Below are 13840 nucleotides of genomic sequence, written 5' to 3' on the forward strand. Positions count from 1 at the left end.
AGACTGTCAGCTGATTTCTCAAAAGAAACTTTGCAGGCCACAAGGGAGTGGCAAGAAATATTCAGCATGATGAAAACAAGAACCTACAAACAAGATTCTCTATCCTGCAAAGTTATCATTTAGAATTGATGGACATATAGTTTCCCAGACAAGAAAAAGCTAAAGGAGTTCATCATCATCAAACCATTATTATATGAAATGTTGAAGAGTCTACTTGAAGAAAAAGAAGATAAAAAATATGAACAAACAAAATGGCAATAAGTACATATCTATTGACAATTGAATCTAAAAACAAAATGAACACACAGAACAGAAATATTCTCATAGATATAGAGAACATTTTGTTGGTTGCCAGATGGGAGGGGGTTTGGGGGAATGGGTGAAAAAAGTGAAGGGATTAAGAAATACAAATCGGTTGTTAGGCTGACAAAGCTCAAAGGGAACGGGAGTTGGGGGTGGGAAGAAATAAACCAAAGAACTTTTATGCATATATGCATAACCAATGGACACAGACAACAGAGTGGGGAAAGGCAGCAGGGGGGCAGGAGTAGGGAGGAGGGGGTTAATAGGGGAAAAAGAAGGAATATCTGTAATACATTCAACAATAAAAATAGCCCTGGCCGGTTTGGCTCAGCGGTTAGAGCGTCAGCCTGCGGTCCAGAGAGACCGGGGTTCGGTTCCTGCTAGGGGCGTGTACCTCGGTTGCAGTTTGTCCCCAGCCATAGTTGGTCGTGTGAGTGGCAGCCACTCGATGTGTCCCTTTCACGTCCATGTTTCTCTCTCTCTCTCTCTTCCTCTCTCTCCATCCCACTCTATCTGAACAAAAAAAATGGAAAAATGTCCTCGGGTGAGGATAAAAAAAAAAAAAATTTTTAATTTTAAAAATAAATAAGTAAGCCCTGGCCGGTTTGGCTCAGCGGTTAGAGCGTCGGCCTGCGGTCCAGAGAGACCCGGGTTCGGTTTCCGCTAAGGGCATGTACCTCGGTTGCAGTTTGTCCCCGGCCCTGGTTAGTCGTGCGGGTGGCAGCCACTCGATGTGTCTCTTCACGTCGATGTTTCTCTCTCTCTCTTCCTCTCTCTCCCTCCCACTCTATCTGTACAAAAAATGGAAAAATATCCTCGGGTGAGGATAAAAAAATAAATAAATAAATAAATAAATAAATAAATAAATAAGTAAGTAAAATGATATAAAGATAATTTCATTTAGTAAATAGTAAACACTCACTATTTAACTAGCAGTTGACTACCAGTTGACAAGGTCCAAACAGGTACAGTACAGTTGCAGGTTTTTTATTCAGCAAATGAAAATCACATATAGTCAACTATACTCATTAATTCCGAGGGAAGGTGTGCCATATTGGAGAATGACATATTATTGCTCAATGAAATCCAACCCAAATTGTGTCGAGCTTTGAAACACTACATTAAGTAGATTTTTTTTTTTTTTTTGCATTTAATGGCTATATTATACTAATATACCAATATTCTTTAAACGCTAGCATCTCCACCCAAGGAGGTACTCCCACTATGAGATAATCATGGGAAAAGCAGATTAACATCTCCAAAGTATATGCACTGAGTGACTGTCACAAGGAATCACACAGTACATAGACACATGTATATACACATACACACCTCTGTCTCTCAGAAAGTACTGTATTCTCAGGATGTAGTGGCACCAAGTAGAGTCTCAGTGAATGATGATACAGCAGTGAATGTTGATATAAACAATGTGATATAGCAAGGATTTTAAGTTCAAAAGACTTGAATTCATGATTTTCCACTTATCAAATGTGCAACATTAAGCAATTTGTGATGGCAGACAAATTAATTATGCCACAGCTACTTTGCCCATATGTTGGTTCTTGCCCCTAAATATCTTTAAGTTACTGTCTGACATTGAAATTCCTAGCCTCTGTTCATACTGCCTACTCCCTATTCATACATCTCTTCTATAAACTCACATCCAACCTTTAAATCATCTTAAATCCCAAATTCTCCATGAAACCTTTCCTTATAAAGTACAAACATATTAATCATTAATTACTGACTTATCACAATACTTATATTTTCAGTATCATATATATTGTCACGTGACTATACCATTTCCTAATTGCTACCCAAATAAGAATTTTAGTTTCTATGATTTTCCAGAGTTCAAAGGAAACCTATTGCTAGGCAGACAATACATACTTTCACTAAAAACTTCCTTAATTGGCCCTGGCCAGTTTTGCTCAATGGTTAGAGCGCCAGGCCCAAGGCCCAAGGAGTCTCGGGTTCGATTCCGGTCAAGGACATGTACTTCGGTTGCGGTTCAGTCCCTGGCCCTGGTCAGGATAATGTAGGAGACAATGGATGTGGATGTTTCTTTCTCTCTCTCCCCACCTCCGACTCTACCTGAGGATAAATGGAAAAATATCCGGTGAGGATTTAAAAAAAAAAGAACTTCCGCCCTGGCCGGTTTGGCTCAGTGGTTGGAGCGTCGGCCTGCGGACCAGAGAGTCTCAGGTTCGGTTCCCGTTAGGGACATGTACCAAAACAAAACAAAACAAAACAAACTTCTTTAATTGCCCAACCGGCAGGTGTGGCTTAGTGGACTGAGCATCGTCCCATGGACTGAGAAGTACTAGTTCCATTCCCGGTCAGGGTACCTGCCTGGGTTTCAGGCTCGATTCCCACTGCGAGGGGATGCAAGAGGCAGCCAATGGATGTTTCTCTCATCAATGTTTCTAACTCTCTCCCTTTCTCTCTCTAAAAAAATCAATAAAAGCATATTTATTTATTTTTTTTATCCTCACCCGAGGACATTTTTCCATTTTTTGTTCAGATAGAGTGGGGGGTGGGGGGGGGAGGGAGAGAGAGGGAAACATCGACGTGAAAGGGACACATCGAGTGGCTGCCACCCGCACGACCAACCAGGGCCGCGGACAAACTGCAACCGAGGTACACACCCTTAGCCGGAACCGAACCCGGGTCTCTCCGGACCGCAGGCCGACGCTCTAACCGCTGAGCAAAATCGGCCAGGGCAATAAAAGCATATTTAAAACAACAAGAACTTCTTTAATCAACCCTAGCTGGTTTGGCTCAGCAGTTAGAGCATCGGCCTGTGGTCCAGAGACAGCGGGATTCGGTTCCCACTAAGGGCACGTACCTCAGCTGCAGTTTGTCCCCGGGCCTGGTTGGGTCATGCAGGTGGCAACCACTTGATGTGTCCCCTTTCACGTTGATGTTTTTCTCTCTCTCTCTCTCTCTCTCTCTCTCTCTCTCTCTCCCCCTCCCACTCTGTCTGAGCAAAAAATAGAAAAAATGTCCTCGGGTAAGGATTAAAAACAAGACAAAACAAAATGAAAACTTCCTTAATCAACTTAACAGGAGGGGGAGAATAAAATACAATTAAAAAGAATAAAAATTAAAAAGAATAAAAGTAAAATAATTCCCCATTGAGCCCTGGTTGGTGTAGCTCAGTTGACTGGGCATATCATCCATGCACCAAAAGGTTCCTGGATCAATTCCCAGTCAAGGCACATGCCCAGACTGTGGGCTTGATCTCTGGTGGGGAGCGTACAGGAGACAGCCTCAATGGTCTGCTCTCACACTGATGTTTTTCTTTCTCCCTTTCTCTTTTCTCTAGAAATCAATAAGAATGTTTAAAAATAATAATTCCCCACTGAACTAGTTCCTTTTTGCATGTATATTTTATAGGGGTGTGTGTGTGTGTGTGTGTGTGTGTGTGTGTATTCCTGTTTTTAGAAATACTGCTAGTGTTTATAGAGGAAAAAAGTTGATTTTTATTTTTTGTTTGTTTTGTTTTTATTTGTTTATTTTTGGTCTACTGGGATAATAAAAGTCAGAGAGAACCTTAAGTAATTTCCTATACCTGAAAAAATCCAGCTTTCTAGATTTTCTGAAATTGCTCTAGACTGTGGTCAATGTGGAAAAATTTATTACCATTTTCTAACAAATAGAAGAATGGATAATGACTCTCTTTAGGGTTGAGAAACAAGTTGCTATCCAGAGTCTGACCTACTTCAATAAATTCAGCTGACACTGGCTATGAAATTAGTACTTAAGTTTTTAAAACTGCTGAAGTGCCCTTAAAGCAACCCAGAAGGACAACCCAACTGTACCTATGGGAGCTTCACTCGGGAAGGGCAAAAAGGATTCCTTCCACTCTGATTAATTCTACAAATTAATTTACACGAGATTCAGAATTACATAAAGTAAACACACTAATGTATTTTACAAAGCTTCAATTTTGTCTCATTCTCAGGAAAATGTGCTTAAGCACCAGTTAAATATTCATTTCATCAACTGCTGAATCATTCAAAATTATGTCAGAATTTTAAAAAAACAAGTAATTTCTTTGAAAACAATACATACTACTTGCCTCTACATTGAAATGTTAAACATTCTAAGAAAAGAAAATTTGGTTTAAATTTTCCAGAATAAAATCCCCCTTTTATATGCTCCTGGTGAATAAGAAGGAACGTTACAAACGGCAATATGTAAGGTGAGAGAAACTAACCAATAGACATACTTTAACAATAATTAACATTTCGCTAAAAAAAGATTTTCTGTGACATTCTCTTTCTAAATAGCCAATAGAACTTTGAAAAAAAAAAAAAGATCAAAATTGGTTCAAGTGTTGTTATTTGTTCTAAAAACATTGGTAACACTTTAGATCAAATATAGAGGAACTATGAATCTCCACAATCAATACTCTACAGATCAGAATTTGTCTCCTCCCTACAACTTGTTTAAAAGCAACAAGCAAAAATAAAATAAATAAATAAAAGCAACAAGCAATATTTATTCAATATATTTAGGTCTATAAAAACTAATTACATAAGCAGCACTTATGTAAAGGGTATCTGTAAATATGTAAGGGGTGTACATTTTTGAGAAACTTAAATTACAATATACATAAGTAGTTTCCCTATCCAATATATGCATTTCCAAAGAAGAAATATAAGCTAATACTAAGCTTCCCACTTTTGTGTTTCCTAATTACAATCTATAAACAAGACAAACAAGAAGCAAACTAAAATAAGCATGTTAAAAACAAATTATAATCTCCCCAGAAGTATTATATATATTTAATAGAAGGAAAAAAATCTTAGTGGAATCACAGATGTTAGATGTATTCATTAATTCTCCCAGCCTCCCATGATACAGAAGTTCTTCACATGGGAATGCTAAATGTTATACTCTTCATAATAGAGTTGAGAATTCTGACAGGATCACCACCTACAAGATACCTAAAAATATTCTACTAACGTGTAAGAGCAATACTTTTCTTCTACAGTAATCCAAAAGTAATCTTGTTCTGTTGACTTTCTTATGGGACAATTTAAGAGCACAGATGCTAAAATCTAGCAATATACGTAAAAAAAGGTTAATACTGGTTTGCCCCTGCTATCTGAAAGTAGAGCATTCCTATGAAAACTTTCTTAAGCTGAAATGGTGTAAAGTGAAGAGTATCTCCCACTTTCCAAAAGTTCGTAGTTCGTGTTACCACACTTTACTTTTACAAAAGACCTACATTAGTACAGTAAATAGGTTTTCTTATAAAAGCAAAAATCTTTTATTTCTTTCAGATAGCAAAAACAGGTACTAAGGTACATATAGGATTATTCTAGGAATGCAAGGTTGATTAAATGCTAGAAAGAAAAAACTTATTCAATCACGAATTAAAAGCACACATTAGCCCAGCCGGTGTGGCTCAGTAGATTGAGTACTGTCCCATGGACTGAGAGGTCCTAGTTTGATTCCCAGTCAGGGCACCTACCTGAGTTGCAGGCTTGTCCAGGAGGCAGCCAATTGATGTTTCTCTCTCATATCAATGTTTCTCTCTGTTTCTCCCTTCCTCTGTCTCTAAAAAATCAATAAAAACATATATATTTTTTAAAAAGCACCCATTAATATTAGGAACAAGAAAAACATGCCTGAATCACTACTTCTATTCAACACTGTAATAAGGTTCCAGCAATAAAAAAAAAGACCAATAAGACATTAAGAATATAAGTAGTAGAAAGAAGAAATAAAACTGTTATTAGTCCCAGATCATTTGTATTTTTACACAGAAAATTCAAAAGATCCTTCAGATGAATTATTAGAATTACAAGAACTTAGAAAGGTTGCCAAACATAAGAAGTCAACCACATTCTTATATCCTAACAGCAGCATTTAGAAAAGCAAATTTTAAAAAGATACATCTATAATGGCAAGGAAAAAAATATATATGCTACCTAGGGATACATCTAAAAAAGAATGTATAAGACTTTTATTTATTTATTTTTTATGTATGATTTTAGAGACAAAAAGGAAGGGAAAGAGGGAGGGAGAAAGAAAGAAAGAGAGAGAGAGAGAGAGAGAGAGAGAGAGAGAGAGAGAGAGAGAAAAGAAACATCAGTGTGTTGCTCCACTTATTTATGCATTAATTGGTTAACACTTGTATGTGACCTGACTGGGGATCGAACCCACAACCTTCATATATGGGGACAACGCTCTAACCAACTGAGCTATCCAGCCAGGGCCAGGATGTGTAAGACTGTGATATAAAAAATTACAAAATTTTATTGAAAGGCATTAAAGAAGACTTAAATAAATGGAGAAACATACTATCTTAATGAATTAGAAGCCCCACTATGGTAATGATTGCTAATTCCGCCCACATTAATCAAAAGTATTGAAGAATATAATTCCAGTCAAAATCCCAACAGAGTTTTTCACTGCACTTTGACAATCTGATTTTTTAAAAGACATATATTTGTATATTAGCTTTCTATTGTTGTATAACAATTAATACAAACTTAGCAGCTTAAAACAATATTCTTTTATAATCTCACAGTTCTGTAGGTCAGATGTCTGTGTGGACTTAGCTCAGTCCTCTGCTCAGGGTCTCACAAGGCCAAAATAATATATCAACCAGTCTGGACTCTTATCTGCAGGGTTGGAGAAATAATTCACTTCCAAGCTCATTCAGGCTATCAGCATCATTCAATTCCTTTCAGCTACAAGTATGAGGTTCCCTTGCTGACTAACAAGTTGGGGGTTACTCTCTGTAACTTAGAGGCCACTCTATTCCTTCTCGCATGGCCCTCTCCACCATCAAACCAGCAAGTGTCTAGTCCTTATGCCTGCAATCTCTCTGGAGTCTCCTTCCTCCACCAGTTAGAGAAAGTTCTCTGCTTCTAAGGGCTCATGTGATCACATTGTGTATACCTAACAATCTAATGCAATCCCTCTATCATAACGGCTACTATACCTGTAAAAAACATAATCACTCATCACTTTCACAGGTTCTGGGGATTAAGGCAGGATATCCTGGAGGAAGGGGGACATTTTTAGAAATTTTGCCTACTACAATATGAAAGAGCAAAGCCCATAACAGTTAAGACCCTCCTAAAGCAGAACTATCAGGTGGGAGGACATGCCTCACAACATAGCAAGACTTAATGTAAAATTACAGTAATAAGACACAGCAGTACTGAACCAAAGAATGGATCAGAATGGAGAGTCAGAAACACACCATGAAAACCTAATATAGAGCTCCTAATGCAAATTAGGGGGAAAGAACAAACCATTTAATAAATGAGTTGTAAAAACTGATTATCCATTGAAAAAAATTTTAAGCAAAACTCTATCTCACTCATACACAAAATTCAATTCTAAGGAGATAAGGGCTCAAATAGGAAAGATAACTTTTAGAAGAAAATTTTAGTAAAATATCTTTGTAATTTTCTTAGGAGTAGGGAAGGATTTCTTAAAGATTAAAAAAAAAAAAGCACAAATCATAAAAGGATTGATAAATTACATTACCTTAATGATGAAATCAACCTTAAAAATTCCTGTATGTCATAGGGAATATAGTCAATAACATCGTAATAACTATGTATGATGTCAGGTGGGTACTAGACTTATCAGGAATCACTCTGTAAGTTATATAAATGTCTAACCACTGTGCTATACACCTGAAGCTAATATAATATTGAATATAAACTATAATTGAAAAATTTTTAAATAAAAATATCACTGAAAACCTTAAAAAAATATTTTTAAACTTCTGTTCATCAAAAGACACCTTAAGCCCTGGCCAGTTTGGCTCAGCGGTTAGAGCGTCGGCCTGCGGTCCGGAGAGACCCGGGTTCAGTTCCCGCTAAGGGCACGTACTTCAGTTGCAGTTTGTCCCCAGCCCTGGTTGGTCGTGCGGGTGGCAGCCACTCGATGTGTCCCTTCACGTCAATGTTTCTCACTCTCTCTCCCTTCCTCTCTCTCCCTCCCATTCTATCTGTACAAAAAATGGAAAAATATCCTCGGGTGAGGATAAAAAAAAAAAAAGACACCTTAAAATGTGGAGATAAACCAAGAACTAGGAGAAGATATTTGCAACTTGTACAAAGGTTAGCTTCCAGGATATCAAAACACATAAGGAAAAAACAACCTAAATATAGATTATTCAAGAATAAAACCTAAAGGAAATGCACAAATGACATAAGCAAATATAACAGAAAAATACAAATGGCCAAAAAGCACACTTAATCTCTCAGAAATTAATTAAATTCAAATTAACTAAATGAATTTAGCAATGAAGGAAATTCTAATTAAAACTACAATAAATATCATTTCACACACAGCAACCTGGCAGAAATTCAAAAGTTTAACACTACCAAATGTTGTGAAGGATGTGGAGTCCTGGAACCTCCCACCTGGGAACTGCCTCAATATCAAAAAGGCACAGAATAGATGACCTAGATCAAATTTGCTCTGGGATTGGCATAAATATTTTCTAGTTCATCTCTGGCACTTGCTTTGCTCTACATCTGACGTTAGGTGTGAGCTTAGAGAGAAGCAGAACAAAAAGGATCCCTACTTTGGTTCTAGCCAAAAAAAAAAAGGGGGAGTATCTACCAATGGCTCAGCCTAGTTCACTAGAGATCACTAGAGTAGGAATGAAGTTGGAGCCTAACTAGTAATTAAGTGTTCTCCGTGACCAAGTGAAGATGGATATATGTGTTCTTGTGCCCCCAGACAAATCCATCTCTCAAAATTCACCTTTTTTATATGACTAAATTGTCCAATTCATCCTTCAAACATGAACTCAAACATCATCTCCAAAAATCTTCTCTTATGCATCCTAATCATATACTTCTCTGTTACCTCTGTATCTCACACATACCTCAATGTTATAATGATCACATTATGTTGTGACCCCTTATCTACAAAAAATGTGGGGCCCTTTAAGTATTGAACATTCATCTTATAGTTCCAGAACTTAGCACAGTGCCTGGAACACGAGAGGGGCTAACTAAATACAGGGTTAAACTTAATCCCATCTCCAGGATCCAGGTCCACACTCCATCAATTCTCCCTCCCTTTCATATCACTCCCAGTCTTATTCTCTAGTAACATGCCTTCTCTACCCTAAATGAAACAAAGCCTCCTTTGATTCCACTCCCCTTGAAGTACTAGCTCATTTCTCTCTTCAAAGTCTTAGTACATAATCGCTTCTCAATTTGTCATCTTCCCACTTAGATAATTTTTGTTTTCTCACGTCATGAAGCCCATGCCTCTATTTAGCTCTTTCCTTTTATTAGAATTAGATGTTTAAATGTATTTTCTTGACACACCAATAAAACCTGAAATTCTTCTCTGTCCCATTCAGAAACTATAGACTATTACAAAAAAAAACACAAAAAACAAATAAACAAACAAAAACTCTTCATAGGAATACTTATCAATCTTTTAAACAGTAAAAATGTGTTACCTGAGTAAGAATTGAGAGAAACTGCCCACCGTACTGTTAGTCCTATTAAGACCACAGTTGTCATCAAGTACCATTTCTCCATGTTTCTTCAAATGTAGGGAGGAAAAAACGGGACCAGTGCCAGAACAGTTTTAACACGCTGTCAGGTCACTTCTTTTCTTGATCAGAGAATATTATCAATTCTTTGGAAGTAGGAGTTGGAGAGGATTTTAACTGATGCTTTGTTTCCAAACAAATATTGATTTTTTTGTGTCTATTAAGAAGTAGCCTGCAGGGGGTGGAAAAAAAGAATACCAAGATTTAGCCGAGCATAGGACTTATAACAATGAACTCATTAAACCAAGTAGAAAGATGGAGAATTGGAAGGGGAGGGCTTGAAGGAAAGGAGGTAGTTTTAAGTTCCTTGTTCCTCTAGTTGGGAAATATACCTCAAAAGGTAGTTCTCCCTGTTAAGTGGAACTCAATATATCTAGAAATAGGGTAAGGATCTGCCCTTACAAGCAAATATTTCTGTGTGAAGAAAAACAAGAGAAAGATGTAGATAGTAGAATAGTCAATTCTATCTAGAGCATGTTCACCTGCAGGTACAGTGATACCTCGGTTCTCGAACATAATTCGTTCCAGGAGGACGGTCGAGAACCAAATTGTTCGAGAACCGAAGCAATGAAACCCAATAGGAAATAATGGAAACTGGATTAATTCGTTCCAAGCCCCAGAAAATGCCTATTTACTGGCCTAATTTGTATATAATATGTAGAAAAACATAAGTCTCAACAAGAAATAAAAGTGTACAGTATGTCTAAGGGTTAAATTCAGTGTAAAGCGTGACTCTCTCCACAAAGCGTGACTCTCTCTCTGCACTCACACTGATGACGCAAGCAAGGCGCGCTGGGCCGAATGAACGCCATTCGGCTCAACTCGGCTCATCTCGGAAGTTCGAGTTCCAAATATTTGTTCGGATTCCAAGACAAAAGTTTCTCCTGGTCGAATACCGATTTGGTCGAAAGTCAAGGCGTTCGAGAACCGAGGTATCACTGTATATGACCACAATGTAAACAAAGGGGTAATTTATCTTTGGTACAGAGAGAAAGAGGAATTTTATCTATTTACTTTGAGAAAGTCTTCCACTAAAGTAATTTATGTAGTTTGACTTTTTACTTTTCTTCCAAAATATGCTTGCACTTTACACCAACTTTCCAACTCAGAGAATAAACCTTTGCAAGAATCAATAAGATTAAAAACAAAAACAAAAAAAAAACTTTTTGCTTAGACATCGTGTTTAAAATTGATTTTACAAATGCTAATTCCTGGTTTTAAATATATAGCTTAACTAACACTCTGCTTGGAAATTTAAGTCACTAATATAGCCAAGTTAAATCAATTATCCATAGTTACAGATAATCATATTTAAGTACTTCTCTAGAAACTTTAAAACAAACTACCAATAACACTTAATAATCATAATGAACTTAAAGAACATAATACTTAACCAATACCATGCTGATCAAGTTTGTTAATCACACAATGATGTAAGGGATAGCTAACTGATGCACTAAACCATCATATCCAAAGAGACATGGACAGTATCTATGACGGACCAAATCTAACTCCAGAAATCATGACAGGGATAAATTCAAAAGTCCTGCATTTAAAAGTGAAAAAACAAACCAACAAAAATCAACTACATGAGAACTGAAAGGAAGGCAACAGATAACAGATGATAATTATCAGCTCTGTATGGACCCAGATCTGATAACGAATGCTACAGGTACTCTGATTATTAGGAAATATTTTCTAACAATTAGAGCTGTCCAAACATGAAATGAAATGAGCTTCTTCTTGAAAGAGGAGCTCCTCTTAAACAGTTTCAAACAGAAGCCGAGCAACTACTTGACAAGAATATTTTTAGAGTGTAGAATAGATGACTAATTTATAAAGTACCTTCTAAATCTGATTTTGGAGGCATATGTGTCTGAATTAATATAAATCCTGACAACACAAAAGAAGATCTGGTCTCTCAACATGTTAATGTTTCTCCTAATTCCCAATAGTTGCCCAGTACTGTCACATTTATAGGGTTTCTTTGATGAGTAAAATGGATAGGCCTTCTCATCCTCCACAGTGGCTCATGTTAGAAACTGAAGCATACCAAAAACATCTCTTCCTGACATCTATTACACTTAGATTAAATTTCAGATACCCCAGCCATAAGAACCTCTATGATCCGACCTCTGTCTGCCTCTCCAAATTTCATCTCCTTTCACATTCCCACAATTCCCTCTTTCTAGAACCTGTCATTCACACCTCAATTCCTTTCCACTTCTATTCCCTCTGCTTGGAATGCTGGTAACACAACTCACTGGCCAATCTTTTGTCCTTCATGCTGTACCTCAAGTCATCCTCTTGAAAGACCATCCTGACCACCCTACAAAGATTTCCAGCTCTTATTGTTTGTACCATTACCTTCTTTAATTTTCTTCCTAATTCTTTTCACTATCAGAAGTTATATTTTCTTACAACATATACACCATAGAATATATTTGGTCTCAGTTGCTTTCTTCCCTGCACTTTGAAAAATGTTGACAGGAAGCAGGTACTCAAAAAGTAGACCAACCTCAAGTTACCATGGTTTGACTGAGGATGTTCAACTTTACCCCAGTGAGAAACCAACATTCAGTTAGATATCATACTTCAAATTTTGAATTTCGATTTTTTCCTGGGCTAGTGATATGCTCTACAATTCTCCTAACACTGGGCAGCAGCAGCCAGCCCGCCATCTCTACAGTGTACGGTACTGCCAGTGTCTTTTGGATTTTGTGTTTTCACATCCCATGTCTACAAAACCGCCTATTTGTCTTTTGCTTCTGTTGAGAAGGGGAAGACAATTATTCTTAAGATGAAACTCAGGATAACTTCCCAACTTTAGGCCAATATAAGTGTTCCAAGCAAGTTCAAGATAGGCTAGGCTATGATGTTGGGTAGTTTCAGTTTATTAAATGTATTTTCAACTTAGGATGGGTTTAACGATGAGTGCATCTGGATGCAATCTCATCCTATTAGAGGACGTCCTCTACGTGCTGAATGGCGATCTTCACATGTTAAATGGGGAGATCCCTAGTTTTACGTGTCCTTAATGGTTACAGATATCATGTGAGACTCTTCTTGAACAGTAAACAGGGTTCTTTATTACTTTTTCCACCTGTAAAGTAAAATATAGTAACTTTCTAACCCATCCCCTGGGCCAGGAGGTTGCCACACTGGCGGCTGTTTCCCATCCTGCTCTGCCCTGAGAGCGCGTCTGGACATATGGAAAGCCGGCCGTCCACTTCCCGAGGACGACTTTGTTCCTTTTAGTCTGAAAGATCCTTCCCCCGAGGTGGGCAGCACACCCGGCGAGTGCTGCCACCACAGGAGAGCACGTCTTGCAAAAGGGACCCGTCCTGACGTCTCCCCACCCCCCTTTCTCCAGAGGGCCAGACCCTCAGGACCGCAGGAAGAGGGGGCCACGCCGCTCCAGCCAAGGGGTCCCACCACTCTCACCGCGTCTCCCACCCCACGCCCCAGCGAGCCTGCAGGCTGGGCAGCGGAGGCCTGGACGCCACGCTTCTCACTGGAAAGGGGATGGGACCTTCGTCGCCAGCTCCGCGCAGCTCACGCAGGCTCGTGGCGCAGCGCGAGTCCCCACCCCTCCCCACCCAGGCCGGGCGTTCCGGAACCCCAGGATCCGGCCTTACCCCGCCGCCCACCGCACGTTGAGATTCGCGCCCGCAGCGGATTCCAAGAAGGCGCCTGCGCGCTCGCCCCCGCGGCGAAAGGCCCCTCCAGCCTTCCGCCTTCGCGTGCCCGCCCCGCCCGTGCGCCCGGCGCGGGCGCGAGCCCGTCCAGCGTGAGGGGCGGGGCGGGGAAAGCGCGGAGAGCCGGCGGCGGGCTGAGGAGGCGTGGCACGAGCGGCTGGAACCCGAGAGGCCTCTGGTCCCGGGTTACGCCTGGGGCAGGTGGAAAGCCCCTTGCTCTTCTTTCCTGGGATCGTGGCCAAGGCCCGAGCTGCTGCTTAGTCCACAAATTCCTGCCAGG

General features: G+C 39.2%; 1 protein-coding gene across 3 annotated transcripts in view; it reads right to left on the reverse strand.

Annotated features, from left to right (window-relative positions):
- The window catches only part of ALG6 (ALG6 alpha-1,3-glucosyltransferase), a 46054-nt gene extending 32506 nt beyond the window's left edge, over positions 1–13548 (reverse strand). Inside the window, exons 1-2 of one of the 3 annotated variants that reach the window (XM_036255996.1) lie at positions 13501–13548; positions 9767–10034 (exon numbers count right to left, since the gene is read on the reverse strand). In XM_036255996.1, the coding sequence (XP_036111889.1) occupies positions 9767–9848 (82 nt within the window). In that variant the 5' untranslated portion in view covers positions 9849–10034; positions 13501–13548. Of the gene's footprint in view, positions 1–1635; positions 1742–9766; positions 10035–13500 lie in introns of those variants that run through there. The other 2 variants (XM_036255999.1, XM_036255997.1) reach the window with 2 other exon arrangements.
- Positions 13549–13840: the final 292 nt, after the last annotated feature.

Source organism: Molossus molossus, unplaced genomic scaffold (genome assembly GCF_014108415.1).
Source record: "Molossus molossus isolate mMolMol1 unplaced genomic scaffold, mMolMol1.p scaffold_m16_p_12, whole genome shotgun sequence".
Taxonomy (NCBI): Eukaryota; Metazoa; Chordata; class Mammalia; order Chiroptera; family Molossidae; genus Molossus; species Molossus molossus.